We start from the raw sequence: 23,580 nt of genomic DNA, 5'->3' as shown, positions 1-23,580 counted from the left end.
TTTTAATTGTATATGAAAAATGTACTTATTCACATCCGAAGGTTTGATGTGCTTTTCAAAATGTAAATTTATTGGGGAGAGTGAGTCTGTACTCACAGCGTGGAATAGCAGACATTCATACAGCCACTTTCTATTGGTTTGTGTGACACCTGGCAGGTCCCAAGCCAGGGCTAGCTCGAGAACATTTCTTTGTTCCACTTCTGTTAATTCAGTAGTGCCATCAAGCTAGGACAGAGAAAAAAAAAGTTAGTAGTCAGTAGTAGGTACTGATGGCTATCCAAGCATGTCTCTAAATTCAATATTTAGTGAAATAGTAGTTCTTTAAAATAATGGTACAAAAATGCAAACCAGCTGAATAGTGCTGCGGATGTCAATATCATGGCAATCCTCAATCTGAACCGTAGCTGTTTCAGGTGAGCCACCAAAAAGGACATGGATGATTGCAGGACTTATACCAGACACACACGGTCCACCATGAATGAATGAATGTCCCATTATTCTTCCTAAGATCAAACATAATAAATTCACTTAGCCTAACATTGCACGGGGGTAAAAACAAACAGTTTCGTAACTGTATTCAATCTATTTTTCATCTTTATGGTTACAGTTAGGATAATGTAACACAAGTAATGCTGTTTCCTTTAGTGCTGCACATGTATTATTTTAAATTACTCCTCCTCTTATTTCTGTACATGACTTTCTTACCTGCCACCAAAAACATGTCCCTCTCAAGCAAGGTCTGAGAAGTGGATGGAGTCAAGTGTTCTGGCTCACCGTCAAACAGTCTTGTAAGATCTGTGTTCCCTGAAAAGAGTACAGCTAGGTTATGGTGAGTATGAGAAATCCAGGCAGTAATTTTAACACAATTAACTCATTTACATAACAAACACATTTTCTTTACACACATGCTGTGATAAAAATATTTTGACAGTTCTGCAATTGCATTTGTCAACATGTGAGCAGCAGAAACAAATTGTAAACACAAAATGACATCTCCTTCTAAACCTTTTCTAACAATTGCTTACATACACATTCAGCAACATTATTACTCATATGCAGTCATGTTTCTAACCAGCTGACAGCTAAAGTGATTTGACACATAGTTGAGTTTAGCTAGCCATTTGAACTAGTTTATTAATACATGCAAATAACATATTCTGACCGTAGTCATTACTCACGTCTTCCAAATCAATACTTTTCTGCCTTATATAGATCAAAGCTTGTCCAATTCCACTCAATGGACTGCGGAGATATCGCACTGTATATCCAGTGTCTGGGATTGGGATTGTGCACAGGTTACGACTTCGTGTTGTACCCGAGATTCTCAGCAGTTCAAACCCTCCTGTGTCTTTTAGCTGAGGGAAGGTATCCTCAATCTTTGCCTTGACCACTTCTGGGTCATCATCCCTTCCTGTAAAACACATTACTTACTGTACATTACTACAAAAATGGTACATATAAGAGTAAAAAAGTAGTTAAACTAAATCTTGAAATATTAACAAATGACATGTAGCATCACCTTGGAATGAAATCCGTTTCTCTCCAAGTCCAGCTGCTGCTAGGTCAAATTTGACTGCTTTAGCTGGCACTGTGTCTGACATATGGTCATGTAAACAGAAGAAGGTGTGTGTGTGTAAATGGAGCGGCAGATTGCGGGGTCAGAGATGAAAGTGGTGCTGAGGAAGGCCTCACTCTGTAAGGGGCAAACAGTCTTGTGACTTCAGCTTTAAAAAGGGAAAAACAATATTTAAAAAAATTCTAAAAGCTTAGATTAATTGCTATTTAATTTGCAAGCATTTTACCCGCTTACAAAATCACTACATTGAACTAAAATTGCTTTCTTTTCGTTCACATAGATTACTTGACTTCTGTATTAGCAGAGAAGATAAGACACTTTAAAACGTCATGATTAACTATTACCTACAACAATGTAAATAGTGATACAGACATTAACCCAGAAGACGATTATCTTCTCTTACCTAATTTATTGATTTCTTTGCTATGATAAAAACAGTATAAAATATGTGATTGAACTGATTAAAAAGCTAATTTTTGGCAGACAGACTAACCAAGCAGTAATAACATATCGTTACTTACCCTAAACAGCGTTTTGTGGAGTGGAGCTAGCTGTGATAGCATTTGCTAACGTTAAAACTGTGCTGTTTTGATGAGAACTTGGACCAGGGACCGCTTCATCTCAGTACGCTGCTGCAACACTCTCTCAGACTGAGGTGAAGACATACAATCTAAGCGGTTAGCAACATCTCTGAGTAACTCAGAAACGGACTAGTCTCCTGCAGCCATGCCCTTCACAAGCATTGATACACCTGTAACGTTCTTCGCGCCCAGTGTTTTACACTTGTCGGTGCCTTAACTTTATTTCGAGCTGCACACTGCCGCCGTCTGTGTAGGAGACGCACTGCACCATTAGACCTAAATCGACACTTCACGTGCTATTACTTATGTCTGAGGAAAGGAGCAACCAATCACACAACTGGCTCCGCCCTGTCTTTCTTGATTGACAGACAAAGTCATTCTGCTGAAAAGTCGCATTATGAAATAAATAGGCTATTGGGAAAAAACGAGATTTTGAAATAAAGACTGACTTTGAAAAAAGGACATTTTGGATTGAAAACGAAATAAAATGCCTCAGGAATAATCTCTGTTATTGTGAAAAATAATGACCATGAAATAATATTTCACAATAATAAGTAAATTTATGTAGCAGAATGCAATATATTTCACAATAACAAGCTTTTTTTTTCAAAATGTGTTCCATTATTTCACAATATCATTCTCACATTACATATCTGTGTCTTATTTATTCACATAGTTATTTATTTCATCATGTCCTATTTATTTATTTATTTAATTTTGAACACTTTGGAGTTCCATAAAATCCAAGCAGAGTTCAGTTAAAAGCTGTGGGGCACAAAGATTACAGGGCAGCAAACAGAGGCTTTGAGACATGTTGTAGACAAAGGTGGGTTGATTGCACACGGGCCTGTTATGTTGTAAACTGTTGGGCTGGGAAAAGGAGAGACTTGTGGTTAAATCACACCTTAATATTGCACAAAAGAGTGATGATCACATCATGTGAACATCTCAAATAAAACCTAATACAGGTCCTGTTTCATGTCCACTTTAAACACAGTGACTGCAGGTCCTCCTACATGTGGTATGACTGTAGTTTATTGGCACGTTGTCAGTGCAGATATTTTCACTGCTGCTTATTCTCTGGCTTATGCTAGTTTTGCCCCACTCAGGAAATAAGGGACTAATTTTTGAGGATTGATTCATAACTCCGGGAGAGAAACAAAGACTTCAATGATGCTGTTCTAGGCTGTCAGTGCTGTGACAGGTCTATGGGAGAGTGCAGCCTGTCCACCCATTTTAAATTTCATTTCAATTCAATTTTATTTATATATCAAATCACAACAGCAGCCACCTCAAGGCGCTTTATATTGTACAGTAGATCGTACAATAATAGACCATAACCAACTCAATTTATCTTAGCTTATGTACTTGCTACACATAGTTTTTTTTTTTTTTATTTACTCAGTGACAGGTGTGATTGAAAACGTAGCGAACTACAATACTTTTTTAAAAATATACTTAAGTAAAAGTAAAATTACAGACTTGAAAAATGACTTTAAAAAGTACAAATACACAAAAAAAACTACTCAATTACAGTAACGCAAGTAAATGTAATTCGTTACTTTCCACCTCTGTCCAGCTGATGCTGATCACACTAACCTTAACATCACAGACCATCCTTTGGTTCTTCTTCTGTTCCTCTTACACTTCCTGTGTGGTGCCTTTCAAATTAAAAGCCCTCCCTGACTGTAAAGACTGGACTGTGCTGCAGCTGGTGGAAACAGTGTGTAGGTGTGTTGTGTTTGATGGAGGACTGAAGTGTGTGTCCAGCTGAGCTCTCTGTGTGCTCATATATACAGATGCTGATAAACACATGTTTGTATTTGGACACCCGAGTTTTTGCTTCAGCCACTGCCCGAGCCGCATTCCGCTTGGCCTGTCGATACCTGTCGGCTGCCTCCGGAGTCCCACGGGCTAACCAAGCCCGATAGGACTCCTTCTTCAGCCTGGTGGCTCCCTTCACCTCTGGTGTCCACCATTTGGTTCGGGGATTACCACCACGGCAGGCACCAACCACCTTGCGGCCGCAGCTCAATGCAGCAGCTTCGGCGATGGAGACGCTGAACATGGTCCATTCGGACTCAATGTCCCTAGTCTCCCTCGGAATGTTGTTGAAGCTCTGCTGGAGGTGTGAGTTGAAGATCTCTCAGACTGGGGCCTCTGCTAGACGTTCCCAGCACACCCTCACTACGCGTTTAGGTGCACCGGGTCTGTCCAGCGTCCTCCCCTGCCACCTGATCCAACTCACCACCAGGTGGTGATCAGTTGACAGCTCAGCCCCTCTCTTTACCCGAGTGTCCAGAACATATGGTCGCAGGTCTGGTGATATGATTACAAAATCGATCATCGACCTGCGGCCTAGAGCGTCCTGGTGCCACGTGCACTTATGGACACTCTTATGTTCGAACAAGGTGTTCGTTATGGCCAAACTGTGATTTGCACAGAAGTCCAATAACAAAACACCGCTCGGATTCAGATCAGGGAGGCCGTTCCTCCCAATCACGCCCCTCCAGGTCTCGCTGTTGTTACCCACGTGAGCATTGAAGTCTCCCAGCAGGACAACAGAGTCTCCGGTGGGGCACCTTCCAGCACCCCCGAGGGACTCTAAGAAGGCTGGGTACTCTGAACTGCCACTCGGCGCATAAGCGCAGATGACAGTCAGGACCCTTTCCCTGACCCTAAGGCGCAGGGAGCAAACCCTCTCATCCACCGGGAAAAACCCCAACGTACCGGCAGCAAGCCGAGGGGATATTAGAATACCCACCCCAGCCCGCCGCCTCTCACCAGGGGCAACTCCAGACTGAGACAGAGTCCAGCCCCTCTCTAGGAGACTGGTTCCAGAGCCCAAGCCATGCGTGAGGTGAGCCCGACTATATCTAGCCGGTACCTCTCAACCTCACGCACTAACTCAGGCTCCTTCCCCACCAGAGAGGTGACATTCCATGTCCCTATTGCCAGTCTTGGCAGCCGGGATCAGTCCGCCAGGCCTCTGCTCCTGGCCGCCGCCCAGCACACAATGCACCCGACCCCTATGGCGCCTCCTGCGGGTGGTGGGCCTGCGGGAGGATGGGCCCATGTCTCCTCTTCGGGCTGTGCCCGGCCGGGCCCCATGGACTAAGGCCCGGCCACCAGACGCTCGCCCTCGGGCACCCTCCCCGGGCCTGGCTCCAGGGCGGGGCCCCGGTAACCCTATCCCGGGCAGGGTAAACTGTTCCCTCGATGTTTTCTTCATTATTGTCTTCTGAATCGCTCTTTGTCTGGTCCCTCACCCAGGACCAATTTGCCATGGGAGACCCTACCAGGGGGCAAAAGCCCCCAGACAACATAGCCCCTGGGATCCCTGGGACACACAAACCCCTCCACCACGATAAGGTAGCGATTCACGGAGAGGTCCATCCAGGATCATCAGAATATAATGAACATGTGTGACGAGCCAAAAAATGCTGCTCCCCTCTCAGCATGATGAGCTCCAGCCTTTGTTAACAGGACAACAGGAAACATGAGACAACTTTCAGAGACAGTAACCAACTGTGGCCACAAGATGGCAGCAGCTGATCTGAGATCCTTTATTGGACAGAATGATTCTGCTCTGTGACGTCATCAGAGAGACGGCCTTCACTTTGATAGATCTGACGTCATGTCTGCACTGCGATGATGAAAGCTGATAAACACATTGTTATTGATCCATGAAATCACCTCTGTCCTCTCAAGTGTAGCTGTTTACAGAGCTAAAGAAGTCCTTCATCATCAAAACAGACAAACATGGATTTTCTGTATTAAGTGACGTCATCCTCACTCTAACCTCTTACATACATTCTGTTCAGTTTTCCTGCTGTGAGAAATAAACTGTGTGCAAATATAAATGCAGGGAAACATCCATTAATCACAGGTGAGCCGTTTGTTTCTGACTCACATTAAATGAGGCTTCAGGTGTAAATACCTCAGAAGTGTTTCTGAGTTCAGTAGAACCAGACCCAGTCAACCATCATGGCCTCCACAGCACTACACAATGCAACAGAAAGGCCTTCATCATCTGCTGAAGCACCTCTGAACCACGACGCTCTCCCTGCATCTAAAAGCTGTTAGTCAGGATGAGATGCTGCTGTGATCGCTCACAGTTTACCTGTGAGATCTTTGTAAATATTGTCTTTGTTTCTGAAGGAAACACCTTTAGTCTGTTTGTATTTGGAGTGCAGATCTGGGCGTCCATCACTTTAACCTGCACACGTTTAGTTATTGAGTGGAGTTGATGTTTGGCAGCATTTTATAAGTGACAGTTCATGAACGGTGCAGGAACAGAGGACGCCTGACCATCCTACCTGTGTCAGTAAGAAAACTTTCATCACAACTTCACAACTTAACACAACTGAAACCTGAATTCTGTGTTGCATAGTTTACTAACAGTGTGACAGCAACAGGTCTGTGCTAGACAGACCTGTTGCTGTCCACATGTTTTTCATATTGTTTTTATTTTCATCTAAAAGTTTACTGTAGTAATTTCTTTTGCTGCTTCTTATAATTATTATCAGTTTATTCTTTTACTTCTTGTAGGTTTGTTCAGCTTCTATTGTTCTTTTCTTTAAAACATCTTGAATATAGATGTTCAACACGTTCTCACTCCTAACTGGTCAAATGTGCGACGCATGGTCAGGCTCCCTCTGCTTCACTTATTGACGCGCCGGGTACCCCCCTCGCATCGACAATTGACGTGCAGGGTCCTCTTAGGCTGCGTTCACACTGCAGGTCTTAATGCTCCCATTTTTTGATCAAATACGATTTTTTTGTCTGACAGCAAACGCGCTCTAGTGTGAACGCTCAAAGCGCCCGCATGCTCAAAAGAAGACGTCACACACAACGCGCTCTGTTTAGACCCAGACCAAACAGTATTGTTTGACTGATGGCATTAATATAGAGACTCGTTTCGGACTTTACATTTCCCAATTTTGCTTTAAGTTAAAAAGTTATTTTGTTATTTACATTTGGCCTAATAATGATCCTTATTGCTTCAAAGGATAGTTGCAGATTTCTGTCAGAATCTGCAGATTATACAGTACAAATAAAATGTTCACGTTTCTCCAACGTTGTCTTCCCAACAGTTTCACTGGATGGCCAGGAAGCATTCATGATGTCTCCTCAGGCGCTTCTCCGGCGCTGATAATTGGCGTCTGTCTTGTGTCAGTGATGTAAAAGACGGATTTAATGCCACATGACCATCAAACAGCAGTCGCTTTCTAAAACATCAGATATGTATCGGATTCAGTATCACATACGAAAGTGACCCAGATCGGATTTGAAAATATCGGATTTGTGCCGTTCACACTGTCACACCATGATCGGATATGGGTCACATAGGGTCAGAAAAGTCAGACTGACGCGCTTTCGCCTGCAGTGTGAACGCAGACCGATTGAACTGTTGAATACTATAGAGATCCCTAAATGTTGTTTACTGATGACAAGAGATTGCTGTGGAAGAGTCTGTTGTCTGTATATTTCTATATTTCCAAAATGACACAGTAGTGACCAGAGGTGGGTAGTAACGAGTTACATTTACTCCGTTACATTTACTTGAGTACTTTTTTGAACAAGTGCCAAGGTCGGTCTCCTCAGCAGAATTACTTTCCCTTCGTCAGAGCAGCGCTGGGCTCTTTAAATCACAGACAAACAGTATCCCACATTCTTGATTTTTAGTTCACAAACACTTGTTGTAATGACTAACTACTGACATTTTGGAGATGTTAGCTCTTTATACAGTAAAGTTACAGCGGGATACAAATAATATCAGGCTGATCCTGCCACGATTTGTTCCCCCTGATCAAATCATGGACAAACAGGATCCCACAGCTGTTTATGTTTTTGAACCCATTTTGCACAGAGAGGCATTTTTTTAAAATGTATTGATAGCAATGTTGGATATTATTACACAGGAAAAAAACAACTACAGTAAAATAATCACACGTGACGCCTCTGCCTTTGTAAATGGAGGGACAGTAACTGCGTGTAAAACCTGCAGACAGTCAGATGAACAGTATTTTGTCTCTATCTGCCATTCTGCACTTCATCTCATGTAAACAATAACGTGGCGCACAGCGTGACGTGAAAAAAAGCACATACCTTTGACGTTGCGTGACGAACTCTGTATTCCTCGTCCACACGTAAACGCAAAAAATTAGTTTTAAAAATCTCAGTTTTTGGTGAATCGAAACGCCGTTTACGTGTGGACGAAACAGCTGCGTTTTCACAAATACCCGTGTAGGTGCGGACGCAACGTAAAAGAGTTAGTAGTTTATTTTATTACTACCTGCAGATTACTTGTATTTGCTTAATTGTTTACTAAATGTTTGAGGTGTGAAATAAACCGCAATGGAGCAAAACATGGGTGTGTGTGGTTGGAGGGTGTGTTTGTGCGCACAAGGGGGGTGGGCAAATTTTTCTTGTAAAACAAAGGGGACCCAGCAAAAAAAGTTTGGGAACCACTGGTTTAAACGATGTTAGCACAGAAATATTAGCTTCTGTCATGACTGATGAAGTTACTAGTTAATAAAGTTTGCAGTAAAGTGATTAATCGCAGCCACAGATTGACTGTAAATATCTCGATTAGCTTCAATGCATCTGTAATAAATATGTGCAAGTTTCAGTGCTTCGTTTAAACTGTATGATACTTATACTGACCCAGGGTCAGTGTAAATACAATCCTAGCTGTGTGAACAAAGCCTGGCTCCTTTAATCCTGCAGGACAAACCTCAGGATGCAGGTTATTAGAAGCTTACAGTGACGTGGACATCATGCAAAGACTGCCAGACTCTGTAATACTGTAAATGATCAGTGACTCAGGTTAACACTAAACTTTAAACAGTCCCTCTGTGTCTCTGTGTGTGCTGAACATTTAGGATTGAGTCAGGCTGCATCAGCTGAAGCTGTTATTTGTATATATCAGTATTTTTTTTAATTCAGGTGTGGGCAGTAGTAATAAGGGGGCATTAGTCCAAGATGGCGGCCAACCAAACCGGTTTGACCAGTTTCGTGCGTGTGCGCATGCGCGTTCAGGTGTGGAAACACACAGGGCGTCAGAGGGGTTATATGAGTTTATGTGTTTTTAACTGGGTTTTAATTTAAACAAACCATAGGGTTTTTAATTAAACTATTTTTATCACTTCGGTGTATCTCAACATTCAGTTATGCAGACATTTGTGTTCTTAAAAGCAATTCTTTGTTTTGCGGGCGGAGTGGAAGCCGTTTTGGTTCACAGTGCACCTTAACAAAGAGGGGATGCTTTTTATTTACATCTAGTCAAAAGTGTTGGTAATAGTGTTTTAATCACACTAATTTTATAATTCTGACAATATCTCAGCTTGCAGCGATGCATGCATTTTATTTTAAAAACGGCACAAGTGGGAATTTCTTCTGAATGGGTAATGTCAGCTTGTTCACAAGCGTTTCATTTAATCAAACCACTAGTTTTAATTTAACGAGTTTTTACGCATCTACTGGGGTTTCTTTCACGGGTTGATGAGATTATTTTATTTAAAAAATCGGGATTTTGGAATGTTGAACCAGGGGCGGAGAGGGGGGGTTTGAAAGAGGAGTGAAAGAGGCCATCTATGTCCACTGTGAGCGACCATCTTTGAACAGAGGCGGTGGTTTACGACACCAACTGTCTGCCATCTATAATCCAGTTTTGAGTTCCCTCCCCAGACGCCTTAACGCCCACTCACATCCTGGGCCATCTGACCTCAGGAATTCACATGACAAGGTGGGGCCAGGTTTCACAATGAGCTCACCCGAAACCCTGGCTGATTAGGTCCCACACCCGCTTTCACACCTTGGCGCATGTGATTAGAGGATCACCAGGGGGTCCTTTGTCCCTCCTTGGGGGGATACTCCAAGTTTAAATCTGGGACTCTCGGCCATTTGACCTTAGAACTGAAGAAGCTTCTCGGATGAGAGGTGAAACGTCTTCAAGCAACTTAAAGAAGTCCAGACGCTTTTCTTTGCAAACTCCTTTGACTAAAGAACCAATTCAATTCAATTCAATTCAATTGTATCTATATGGCGCCAAATCACAAGAAAAGTAGCCTCAAGGCGCTTTATATTGTACAGTAGATACAGAGAAACCCCAACAATCATATGACTCCCTATGAGCAAGCACTTTGGCGACAGTTCGAAGGAAAAACTCCCTTTTAACAGGAAGAAACCTCCGGCAGAACCAGGCTCAGGGAGGGGCGGGGCCATCTGCTGCGACCGGTTGGGGTGAAAGAAGAAAAACAGGATAAAGACATGCTGTGGAAGAGAGACAGAGATTAATAACAGATATGATTCAAACACATGGTGAGTGAGAAAGGTGACTGGAAAGGAAAAACTCCTCGTGTGTCATAGTGGTCTGATCAGACAATATATTTACCCTTCTGTGCCATTTCATGTTTAGGTCAGTTATGTTTGTTTAGGTCAGTTATATTTCTTTGTGCAGTCATTTGGTTTGTTAAGTTTGCAGTTCTTTGCCTGAGTTCAGTTTTGTTTCTTTGACATTTTTTATGAGCTTAACATTAATTACTTTTGTAAATATAATATTTGGGTTAAATGAATGAAAACTTTGTTTTTCTAATAATTCTTGTGACTCCTTCTGCTTTTTCAACTTGGTTCATCACACAGCCCTAAATATTTGTTTAATGTCCTGGTCAAATATTACTCCAAGGTGTTACTGGAGGCCAAGGTAATGCCATCCAGAGCAAGTATCTGGTTAGATACCATATTTCTAGGTATTTAAGGGCCAAGTATAATCAGCAGCATAAAGTTAGTTGTCACCCAGGTCTTTATATCAAGCTCTGCTGTGTTCAAGCTATTAATTACTGCGCGCATGGGAGAGCAAAACACACATCAAACATTAAAGTTCAGTTATGCCAGCTTTAACCTTGGGATGCCTCAGCTTCTCTTTTATATCCCCCACACTCAACTCTCTGCATCAGGAAGCTTCTGCCAATGGTCACCCTGGGAGTTTCGTCCTTCTACACCCTAACAGTTAGCAGATAACGTAGTGAAGCATCGCCAAGCAGTTTTCACAAGGTCATGCTGACACAAAATTTGACTGACTTTAAACACTGGTCACTTCAGGTGTTGCTCTGATATACAGGAAATGACATCACGGCTCAAACTCTTTGTCAGTAAACCATTTCTTTATTTAACATATAAAATTTTGGTTTAATTGTTGCAGGATTTCATTACACAAACAAGCTGGAAAAAAACCTGCAGAACACATGGATCAATGCATTCAATAAAAATATAACAGGAAACAGATTTCTTAATCAAACTGCTGGAACAAAGTGAACCACTCAACACAAACACTACAGTAGAACAGTTTAGAAAGCTTACAATGTAACAAGAGGCACATTTTCATTCATAGCTGCCTCATCAGATCTTTACAGAAGACTCCACCTGAACTCTGTGGAGCCTGATCTCAAGGCTTTAAGTCTGACCCTGAAACCAGAAGAGGATCTTTCTGTCTCTGCAGATTCACTGTGATCCAGAGATGGCAATGATTTCAGTCCTGCATCACGCTGATGTTTGCTGAGGGGTCTGAAAAATGCTTTTGCCATGATGTAATCTGTAATTTCCACAAAGTATGCTGATCAGTGTAATTTTCAATGATTGAACTGTAGTAGAGACGAGCAAACATATTGGTAGATCTGAGAAGAGAGAACTTTTGTTATGAAAATGATTTTAATCTTTTACACATGATTGCATTTGAGCTTATTAAAGAGCTGTGGCTCCTGGTCAAGTGAAGGTCAGAAACTCTTGGCAGGCGTTAAGGATCAGCCAATACACGGTGAGGAGGACAGGAGCTCTGAAAGGAATGGCAACACACCTGCTTACATACGCCTGGAGTGATTTTTTATCTTTTATTACTTATATTCTTTAGAGTTAAGATTTAAGTTTTTATCATTTATACCTTATATCTTTTGAGTAAGTTTTAAGTTTCAGTTCAGTTTGAGTAAGTTTCCTTCATGGTTCGAGTGTGACATTTACCCTAGAAATCACACAGAGTTCAGCTGTGTAGGTGCACAGGCCTGATGTCTGGCTAAGACGAGCAGTGTGAGGAGCAGAGGTGCAGACGGGGTCATGACACATACATAGCCTACACAGCAGGCACCCACACATACACACACACACACACACACCATAACAGATCTATTTTGGTAGGTAAGAAGTGAAGATGTGTTTTGCTGCAAATGCAAATTATGCCGGCAGATTGTCAGATGCTTACAGGAAGTATACCTGATCTACGGGAAGATAAGGAAGCGTACGTGGGGCGACACCGGGAGGGAGATGAGACGTGATGTTCTGTAAACTATGTTAAAGTTAGCAGGAACATTTTGTGGTTTAAGTGATGTAAGCTGTACTTTGTCTATTTTTGCAAAAGAGGGGGGCTTTGTTATTGTACCCATATAAAACCTTTGTCTAATCATCGTGAGTTCAGTTCGATTGCTGACTTTGCCCAGCTTCGGACTCCACGCGTGTTATCAATAAATCTTTGTTTTGATCACATCTTCCGGACCAGAGTTGTTATTTGCTTGTGAGCCCTCCGTACTCCTTTTCTCCAACTTTTGAACCTTAACATTGCACAGAGAAGATAATTTAGTAAATGTTTTTGAACATTGGTAACAGTAAACTTCATAATCATTATGCAAATTTTTACTCTGTGAATGGTACTCATGTCCATTGACCAGTGGTTGTTGATCAATGCTCATAAGAATTTGCATATTAATGATGAAGAAATTGACCTCACAGCCCATTGTTCATTCATTGGGCCGGTTTCAGTCGTTATGCAAATGTACTGTTTACAAGATTAACGTAAAAGCAGGAATCAAGATGTAACAGTTTATTTGTAACATGGAATCGTTTCTGAGTGGAGTATGAACTGAGATTACTCAAACTCTTTCACAGATGAAGTTCTCTTTCATGTGTCTGCGTTCATGCTTAGTATGATCACATGATTGTGAAAAGGTTTTGTCACAGTGTCTGCACTTGTATGGTTTCTCTCATGTGTGGACTCGTTTATGCTTTTCAAGCTGATGTGCACTGATGAAGGATGACCCACACTGATCGCAGACATGCTTTTTAACGCCACTGTGAAGGAGTTCATATTGTTTGAAGTCCTTTGAAGTGGTGAAGCCTCTCCGCATTCTTTACAGTAGTTCATTTTGTCTCCAGTGTGTCACGTTGATGTATTTTCAGAGTCCTTCAATGACTTAAAGTTTTTCCACAAAGGTCACAACAAAAGTCTTTCCCACAGCGATGACAGGGTTGAGAACTTGATCCATCTGTGTCGCTCTGCTTCTAAACAAAAACACAAAGACAGTGTAAGTCAGTCCTTCAACATTTTTATCCTGAACGTCACCTGAAATAAAGAGCATCTCTGTTAATAGACCTCTCTGCATCGAATCATATCTGTTATTAATTTCTGTCTCTCTTCCACAGCATGTCTTTCATCCTGTTTTCCTTCTTCACCCCAACCGGTCGCAGCAGATGGCCGCCCCTCCCTGAGCCTGGTTCTGCCGGAGGTTTCTTCCTGTTAAAAGGGAGTTTTTCCTTCGAACTGTCGCCAAAGTGCTTGCTCATAGGTGATGATTGTTGGGGTTTTCTCTGTATTTATTATTGTGCGATCTATTGTACAATATAAAGCGCCTTGAGGCGACTTTTGTTGTGATTTGGCGCTATATAAATAAAATTGAATTGAATTGAATTGAATCTGCCAAAGTCCAATTACATTTTACTGTTTACATTATCACACTCAGCTCAATTTAATGTGCTATAAAAAGGATAAGAGTAAAAACATTAAAGTAATACTAGTTTAATGCTACAATAACAGTAAAATGGTAAATGGTAAATGGCCTGTATTTATATAGCGCTTTACATATCCAGACATCCACCCATTCACACACACAATTCACACACTGGTGATGGCAAGCTACATAGTAGCCACAGCCACCCTGGGGCGCACTGACAGAGGCGAGGCCCCCCACAATTCTCAAACACTATCCCTAAAAACCTGTGATTAGAGTCTGAATAATCAGTCAGAGCTGCCTTTCCATGCAGTAGAATTGCTAACATGCTAACACACTTTGATGAGCAGAGATGTTTCAAACAGTCGGGCTGACAAGATAAAAATATAAATACATACCTCACAGTAACTGCACTTGTAGAGTCTTTCTGGTGTGGATCTGTTGGTGTCGTCTCAGGTAACGTGGAGATTTAAAAGTCTTCTCACACAGGTCACATTTATAAGGTCGTTCCTCAGTGTGGGTAAACATGTGACGTCGTAACTCTGTGTTTGTAGTAAACTGTTTACCACACTGATCACAGCTGTACACATCATGTCCGGTGTGAATGCGTAGGTGTGTATTTCGGCTCCCTATCCGGCTGAAAGTTTTTCCACAGACGTCACAGCTGTACGCCTTAATTCCAGAGTGGGTAACTAGATGACTCTGTAAGCTGTTACTGTGAGTAAAAGCTCTGCCACACTGATCACAGGTGTACGCTTTAACTCCACTGTGGAGGAGTTTGTGTGTTTTTAAGTGTGAAATGTGCGTAAAAGACTTTCCACACTCGTCACAGCTGAATGGTCTCTCTCCACTGTGGATGAGTTGGTGTGCTTTTAAGTTTCCAGACGTGGTAAAAGACTTTCCACAGTCTCCACAGCTGAATGGTCTCTCTCCAGTGTGGATGAGTTGGTGTGATTTTAATGTTCGAGAGTGGGTAAAAGACTTTCCACAGTCTCCACAGCTGAACGGTCTCTCTCCAGTGTGGATTGGTTTGTGTCTTTTTAAGCTTCCAGAGTGGGTAAAAGACTTTCCACACTCGTCACAGCTGAATGGTCTCTCTCCAGTGTGGATCAGTTGGTGTGTTTTTAAGTTTCCAGAGAGGGTAAAAGACTTTCCACAGTCTCCACAGCTGAACGGTCTCTCTCCAGTGTGGATGAGTTTGTGTGTTTTTAAGTTTCCAGAGTGGGTAAAAGACTTTCCACACTCGTCACAGCTGAACGGTCTCTCTCCAGTGTGGATGAGTTGGTGTCTTTTTAAGCTTCCAGAGTGGGTAAAAGACTTTCCACACTCGTCACAGCTGAACGGTCTCTCTCCACTGTGGATGAGTTTGTGTGTTTTTAATGTTCCAGACTCGGTAAAAGACTTTCCACAGTCTCTACAGCTGAACGGTCTCTCTCCAGTGTGGATGAGTTTGTGATTTTTTAAGTGTCCAGACGTGGTAAAAGACTTTCCACAGTCTCCACAGCTGAACGGTCTCTCTCCACTGTGGATGAGTTTGTGTGTTTTTAAGTGTCCAGCCTGCGTAAAAGAATTTCCACACTCGTCACAGCTGAACGGTCTCTCTCCAGTGTGGATTAGTTGGTGTGTTTTTAAGCTTCCAGACCTGGTAAAAGACTCTCCACAGTTTCCACAGCTGAACGGTCTCTCTCCGGTGTGGATGACCTGATGCATTTTTAGGGAAGCTTTCACAGTAAAATCTTTCCCAAACTCGTCACGGTTGTATTTTTTTCTTCCACTTCTTTCGTCAACAAAATTGTCGGCCTCCTGAGAGCGCGGACTTCTCGATCCACGTTGGTCCTGCAGTGACAGAGATACAAACAGAGGCAGTGATTTGTGGGAAATACATTATTCTAACCGGCCTTTTATTAGTGGTATTTTGTGAGCTTTTATTAAATAAGTATTTATACTTATTTTCATACACACATTGCAAATGTGCTCATGAGAGTTGGCATTCAGTCTTTTGAGGGTCAATGCAAACATGTTTACAGACACAGATAAATATTAGACTTGTTTCTAGGGCAAAGATTAGAGACATTTGGCTGTGCCTGTACGCCTGCTCAGTGAGATTAGCACAGAATGTACTCTGGATGTTTCAGAGACGTGTACGAGGAGAAAAAACAGCAGGAAACACAGAGTGTGAGACGGTGAGGACGGTTTTTAAGTGTTATAGAAGTCAAGTAACTGACGCATATTATGATATCTGCTTACGTATTGTGAGGCTGGACTTGAATATACAAAAGTAGTGTGATGTGTGCTTCCTAGTTGAGATCTCTGTAAGTGAGTGATGCTGCAGACCTCTCCTGCGTACATGTAATCAATAAATCATTGTTTGACTGGACTTCTCTCGAGTGTTGGTTGTTTTTTCTCGAACTCAAATAAAAGGATCGGGACAGGGTGAAATGCAGTCGTGAAACAAACTGAACATTCAAACTCCCTCCATTAACACTAGTTTTAAACCCGAGGCTGGTAGTGATGTGAAGTTCACAAGTTTGCTCTAAGAGTCGATTCTTTGTAGTGAATGAGGTTATTTAGCTTCTTTTGTCACAAGAAGCTACATAACCTCCCCTACCCCACCCGCTTCTATCTATCTATATACACATACATATATACACATATATATGTGACGCCCACAAGTGTATGGTCACAATTATAATTTTTTTGTGAATTGTTTTTGATGTAAATGACCTGATTTTATGGTGGTATTGCACTTTTCATTTAGAGTTATGGACAATGTAATTGCGTGGCATTGCCACAAGGGGGAGATAGCGCTGAGTGCGATAGGCTGTTGCAACGCTTCTGTGCCTCAGACGAGGAAGAGCCTGCAGACCGAACGCAACTCATGTCTCCTGTCTTTGCTTTTCTGTTAAAAAAACAGTTTCAAAACAGTCCCATCGAAGGCCTGTAACACATACATATATATATATAAGGGCTGCCACAAACGATTATTTTGATAGTCGACTAGTCACCGATTATTTTCGCGATTAGTCGACTAATCAGATCATGCAGCCACGTACAACATACAGCTTATTGCACCAGCATGCATCTGCTCTTAAATAACTATCATTAGCTTACAGCTTTGAGTGTTTAAGGTATGTGCTAACTAAAATTAAAGACAAGATGATAGTTTATTAAATTTTAATGACATTTGTAGTTTGTTTGGTGGAGTTTAAAAAACTCAGCCGTCTGCTCCTTGCTATCTAAAATATAACAGGACACCGGAGTATATTCTCAAGCATCTCACACTTCTGATAATCAGTTGTCTGTTTGACGTTTATTCAGCTGTGTAAAAACTATAACTTTAATCTCAGCCAACCCGATTTACTCAGGAGCAAATAAAATACTAAAAAAAAGCCGAACAATATCATTTTTAAGTTATCTAAGTGACTAATATATCATGTTTAACCTGAGTAGCGAAAGACGGCGGTGGGTTTGAAAACTATTTCCCGGGAGTCCGGTGTTCTTAGCGGCTCTAGTGAGCCGTCAGCCCCAGCTAGCTATCAAGCTGGTGGGTAACAGACGTCTCCGAAAACGTCGGACCACTTTTGAAAATATGTGATGTCTTGATAAACTGAGCAGATATTTGAGGTTTACACAGCTACATTCTCACCTGAAAATATGTTAAACGTTTATTTTGTGACCCAGAAAGAATAATAAGAGTGATATTAAAACTAACTAGCTGCCACCATTGTTGACAACTGAGCTTGGCCGCGCTATGAATTCTGGGACACAGCTTCTTCTTCTTCGGGGTTTAACGGCAGCTGGCATCCTTGTACATGCAGTGCTGCCATCTTCTGTTTCAGTCCGTTATTACACTCTTAAATCCTACTACTTATTCCTGCGTCTTTTGGGATCTTACAAAGCTTCAAACGACGCGTCGACTATTAAATTAGTCGTCGACGATTTTAATAGTCGACGTAATCGTGACTAGTCGACTAATCGTGGCAGCCCTAATATATATATACATACTAATTATGTCCTGGGTTTTAACTAATTAATAATACCAAAGGAAACATCACAAAAAACACTTAAGGTCATGAAAATTAATTGCGATTTAGTAATTCACCGAGGCATCCACCTTATTTATTGAAAAGTATCGGTATTGGTATCGGCGATACTGGCCCGAATTTACTTGGTATCGGATCGATACCAAAATATGCAGTATCGCACACCACTACCATCAAGCGGTGCGGCTTCGTAGCTGAGCAAAGTCGTACTGAAACATTTGACAGATTTTCGAGCACCGTGTACATAAAATCGTTTCGAGGTCAGTAAACACAACCAGAGTTACATAAGGCACGCGGGATTATAAGGGGCGCTGTTGATTTTCAGAAAAATCAAAGGATTGATTTTAAGTGCGCAGTATTTTCCAAAAACACGGTAATAACGACGGCCCGCTAGCATGCTCTACCAAAAATAGTGCTTTGTTGTGTATCTGACGGACGAAAGTCAAACTAGTTCCACACCACTGAAGTTGCAGCATTTTTACAAACCAGTTCTGGTTCATCCGTTTCATTTAACGGCCCGCCATGTGCTTATGTAAACATATGCACTGCGCATGCGTGTTTTACCCATATTCTATCCAATATTTCATTTTCCTATCGTTGCCTAAAATTACACCGGTATTACCGTGAACGGTATGATATAGCCCAGCCCTACACGTGTCAGTATTTATGTCTCCAGATTGTTTGTATAGTGAGCCATTAAGACTGTACTCTTGGTACAGTTTTTATTTTTGCTGCTTTTGTCTTACACTGTCAAACAAACACAGATTTGCAGCGTTTGTATGTGTGTGCCAAAGCAAATGTGCCAGGCCTCAAAGACAATGGGTGGTTTGCACAACAAAAGGAGGATGTGAATCGAGTATACGACCGGTACAAATCTCAGCAGGGGTGATTAACACCTCGGGACTTGCACCAGAAAATAAAAAAGTCAGCAATTCTAGTAGGTGTTGGTTTCAAGGGATTTCTGCAAATTTGCGCAGGGTTAGTAAATCTAGTGTTGAAGTTAGCTCGGTGCTTACCTTTAGATGAGCCCACAAACCGAGAGAAACTCCGTGATGAAGCTGGAACTCTTTCCAAACACAGGAAACAGGTCAGGGAGCAGAGACCCACGTGGTTCACACTGATCTCAGCTACGATCCAGGAGACAAGGGTGTGCAGATCGATGCAGATATCGATCCAAACGTTGGTAGTGGTATATGATCGATACTTTAGTTTGTTTCTCTCCTGGAGGTTCACTATTTACTCGCTGTGGATGAAAAAGCAGCTCTGTCTGTGTGAACACCTCTTCTTATGCGGCAGACGCACTTTGCTCCGCCCCTTCTTCCTGCCCTGCTGGGATTTGTTACTGTGCCGTCACGTGACTCAGATGCGCTCAGAAGACGCATTTGGACTGCAGAGAGAGAGAAAGAGGAGCAACATGTGGAGATATTTTATGACTGTAAATGAAAATGCTGGAGAACAGCTGCAAGGCTGTCAAGCCACAGGGGACCACAACAAGCTGTAGAGTTCAGCTTATTTTTCACACCTCAGTTAAATGCTTTGACTGAAGTCTCACTGCACACACTCAAACTTAGTGTTTGTGTACACCTTGGTCATTATAACCTGACACTGATCAGTGCTGCTCTGACGACCACACTCACATCCATGTAATCATTTAACTGGGATGGTCTGGATTTACTGCACAATGCTGAATGTGTCCTTACAGTACAGGGAATAACTCTCTCTGTGTTCCTGTAGAGAAACTCTGGGTTTGTGTGCTGACGAGCATCACTCACAGTATGATACAAAGGCTCACTCATACCTTTCCACACATGTGACAAATTCAAAAGATGCTGAAACCTTTAGAACATCATAAACTACACATTGTTGTACTCTTTTAGGATGGAACAGCTTTCAGATTTATTTACTCTTAAAGGATAAAAGATGTTTTTAAGAATTTTGCATTCAAGAGGAGAATGTTTAAATAAGTCATGTAAATGAGAATTTCAAAGTTGGTGGCTGCAGTATATACAAATTGGTGTATCTCAAAAATAAAACTATGAAGACACTCAAAATTAATTTGGAAACTGTTTTATGCAACTTTTTTACATTTACAATGTTCAGGGATGAACCTCTGAAATTACTTTAACTAGAAATTTGTGTAAAAATACCACTATTGGAATTTATGTAGTTACTGATGACTTAATGCATACATATGATTAAAATTTGGGATATAATGGTTGTATTGATGTATAGCAACTTAAAATACTCCCAGAAATGGCACTACAACATGTAAAAATATAAAGATAAGCTCAGGCGGACTGGGTTCTTTAGTAGGTCTAAAGGGTCAAACTGCGTCCTCACATCATGAATATGAAGGGTTGTAGTGGGAGAAGGTGGTGTGAAATCCTCATAGCTGTGGAGTGAGGAGGGGGCTCCTGTGGGTGAAGTCTTTGATGGTGGTGATGGCTCTGTGCTGGTGGGAGTGGGGAGGTGGGGGGATGATGGACCAAAGTGTCTCTATTGTTGGGGAAGGTGGAGGTGTCAAGGCTGCTTGATGGCTCATCAAACCAGCAGTAAAAGTCGTTGAGGCTGTTGGCCAACAGCAGGTCGTCAGTGGAGTGGGGCTGTGTGCTTATATCCTTACTCTCATTTCCCTTAGCGTATCTGTAACATGCAAGTTCTGTCGGTGCTGTGCTACTGGAAACTGAATTTCCATCACACTATATGTTGTGATGATCTCAGTTCAGTCATGGTGTGTTCTGCAGTCCTGCTGAATTGTGTTCCAGTCCCATCGACTGTGTATGAGCGTACAAACAGGCGTGTGGCGGGGATGAATCGGAATGTCTTGAGCCTCAGCATCACAAAACCAGGATGACCATAAATGTTTCTTGTCCTGTTGGATGATGATAAGACTGTGACATGGGATGCCACCTTTGGTCTTGTGATGAAGCAAAGCTCAGGAAGAAGTGTGATTAAATGGTACCCACATGTGTGCTGCTGAGAAGGATGTACAGGTGTACCTGCTGCCAAATCCAAGCCTCCTCAGGTTAGTTGTAGTTGCAGAACGCTATAGGACTGAGACAGCTGAGGCATCAAATGTTTGATTAAATGGATGAAAAAGGCGTTTCTTCCATATAATTATCACTTTTTAAAATCTTTAGCAACTTCAAGTTTGTCAGTGTGCTGAGGTCACAGAAACAAGAAAAGAAGTTTGATACTTCAGAGCACATGTGTCAAACTCAAGGCCTGCGGGCCACATCTGGCCCGGAGGACATTTATATCTGACCCGCGAGATCATTTTATATAGATTTATTATTATTGTTATGCATGGCCCGGCAATATGAGGCAATAATAACACACAAACTACAGATCCCATAATGCAGCGCTGCAGCCTCCTTACTGAACGCTAGGCTAACTGGGAACATTCCCGCGTCAATCAAGTCCAACGTGTGTTAGCTGGCACCTCACAATGGCAAAGAGAAAAGTTGATTCTGAAAACAGAGCCTGTCAGCACCGGTGGGAGACTGATTGTTTACAAACATTGCTGGTAAACCCGTGTGTCTTATTAGTGGAGCTAATGTGGCTGTAATTAAAGAATTTAATTTAAGACAAAACTATGAGACAAACGTCAGGATAAGCTGAAAAACCTGAATGCAGAGCAGAAACTACAGAAAGTAGAAGAGCTAAAGAAGAATCTGAATTTTCAGCAGACTTTTGTCACCAGAGCAAAATCACAAAGTGAAGCTGTTGTGAAAGCAAGTTTTATTGTAGCAGAGGAGAAAGCCAAATCAGCCCGGCCATTTACCGAGGGAGAGTTTCTGAAAAGCTGCATGATGAAGGTGTGCGACGTCTTGTGTCCAGAATTTAAATATCAAAAATAAAAGTGCCAGCTCTACCACACACGAGAGCACACTAGTCCGCGTACACAACGAAGAAGAATAAAAAAAGAGGGTGACCTGCAGTCATGACACAACAGGAGCCACCATGCCGCGATGAACTGCATTACAACACGCCACTGCTGAGTAAGTGTATTTGTAATGTTTTATCATCGTAAGTTTAATCAATAAACAAGTTCAGGGCGCTGAGAGTTTAGTTTGGAGATAAGAGCTGTTTGAGCAGTGCAGCTCCCTCAGACAATACATATGCCAGTGAAAGTAAAAACCAGTTAACCTGGAAGACAGGACACTGCTGTTCCCGTGAAACCGAAAGTAAACAGTATAGCTGGTGTTTCTCCCTCCACTGTGTTTTATTCACGGCTCCAAATATGAAATATAAATCCCCAAATATTAAGACAACAATGAGAAGTATTTGGATTTAACGGGTTGCTGTTTCTTGCAGGAGATTGAAGATGCTGCTGTTGCTCCTGCTCCTCACGAGCGGTAAGAAACTCTTACTATGTTATATACTATATGTAAACAATGTTTATCTTGCACTCAGACCGAAGTTTGATCATTATCGCACAGGTAGATACACGCAGTGTGTGAAATTACCGATGTAATGATGGCTTTAATGTAGGAGAGCGAGGGGTGGTGTGAGAAAGTCTGGAGCGACTTTGTGTTGAAAGTTTGAGCTTTGAGAGGCTAACTAGCCGTGCTAAGCTAGCTCGGTGACAGGTCATGGCTGCAGATAAAAGGCTTTATTGACAGGTGCGATAATCCTTTATATCACAACAACATCATTCTCAGACAGGTGACAGGAACATGCAGTGAAGTGGACACCTATATCTGCTATTGTTGCCAAAGTGTGTCAATGTTAAGTGAAGCTGCGAGTCCCAGTTCTGCCCTGGTCCTCCTCCATTAGGACATGCCTAGAAAAAGCTCCGTTTGGAGGCATCCTTGTAAGATGCATGAACCAGCTCAGCTGGCATCTTTTGATACGGCAGGACTCTAAGCCTAAATCATAATATAAGATGAGTAACAGTATGGTGGAGATTAGGTAAGGCTGCACTTTTTGCAGCGATCTTTAGAAAACTATTTTTGTATCAGTAATATGTTTTCTTTTTGTCTGTTAATAATCATGTTGAACTGCACATGATTATTTGCAGCTAGCAGGTTGTTAATGCTATCCACCAAGTCTAAAAACAGCATGTTAATACTTGGAGATCCTGAAGGCTGCTCCAAAAATGATGACATTATATTTTAAATATTTGTTCAATTCAAATGATCTTTTCCTCTCAAAGAAATCTACTACATGTGTAATTTTTGTGTCACGTGTAATTTCCATTGCAAACATTAATCACAGTTAAATTAAGAGGGGATGGCAATAAAAACTCCAGTGATACCATCAAGTACACTGCAATTTCAGTTGTGGAACGATCGCACTGCGTTCTCCGGGAGTCCGGACTCCCGTGTGAAGTCTGGACAAGTGACGACTGGAGTACGGACTCGCATACATGAGTACTGAGAAACAGCCTGACAGTCTGCAGTCTATGAACTAACATCAACTAACTCCAACTAACAATGTTAGCTCTGTAGCAAGCAGCCTTAATGAATAGTAATAGAAATCACACAGCAATAGTACATCAAAGATACTGAAGTTTTGGCCGTCCCATTCTTCTTATGAAGTGGTGTCGGAGTTTCCAAGTGAGGAATGATTTCCTGCCCGTGCACTGCTGGCTCTGGGTTCAT

General features: G+C 41.9%; 2 protein-coding genes across 4 annotated transcripts in view; one reads left to right on the top strand and one right to left on the bottom strand.

Annotated features, from left to right (window-relative positions):
- Positions 1-13,342: 13,342 nt before the first annotated feature.
- On the bottom strand, positions 13,343-16,474 carry LOC120438409 (zinc finger protein 814-like). The gene is made up of 2 exons (XM_039608821.1): positions 14,330-16,474; positions 13,343-13,485 (listed from the first exon to the last, which is right to left on the bottom strand). The coding sequence occupies exon 1, from the start codon at positions 15,639-15,641 to the stop codon at positions 14,331-14,333; it is 1,311 nt and encodes a 436-aa protein (XP_039464755.1). The 5' UTR covers positions 15,642-16,474; the 3' UTR covers positions 13,343-13,485; position 14,330.
- A 5,687-nt stretch (positions 16,475-22,161) lies between these two features.
- Positions 22,162-23,580, top strand: part of LOC120438415 — a 190,598-nt gene continuing 189,179 nt past the window's right edge. The window contains exon 1 of one of the 3 annotated variants that reach the window (XR_005611866.1): positions 22,162-22,332. The gene's annotated coding sequence lies outside the window, so the exon portion shown is untranslated. The remainder of the gene's footprint in view (positions 22,333-23,580) is intronic. The other 2 variants (XR_005611864.1, XR_005611865.1) reach the window with 2 other exon arrangements.

The sequence above is a fragment of the Oreochromis aureus genome, linkage group 3, assembly GCF_013358895.1.
Source record: "Oreochromis aureus strain Israel breed Guangdong linkage group 3, ZZ_aureus, whole genome shotgun sequence".
NCBI classification, from domain to species: Eukaryota; Metazoa; Chordata; class Actinopteri; order Cichliformes; family Cichlidae; genus Oreochromis; species Oreochromis aureus.
Note: the sequence above shows the minus strand (reverse complement) of the source record. Positions and strands in the feature narration are given on the sequence as shown.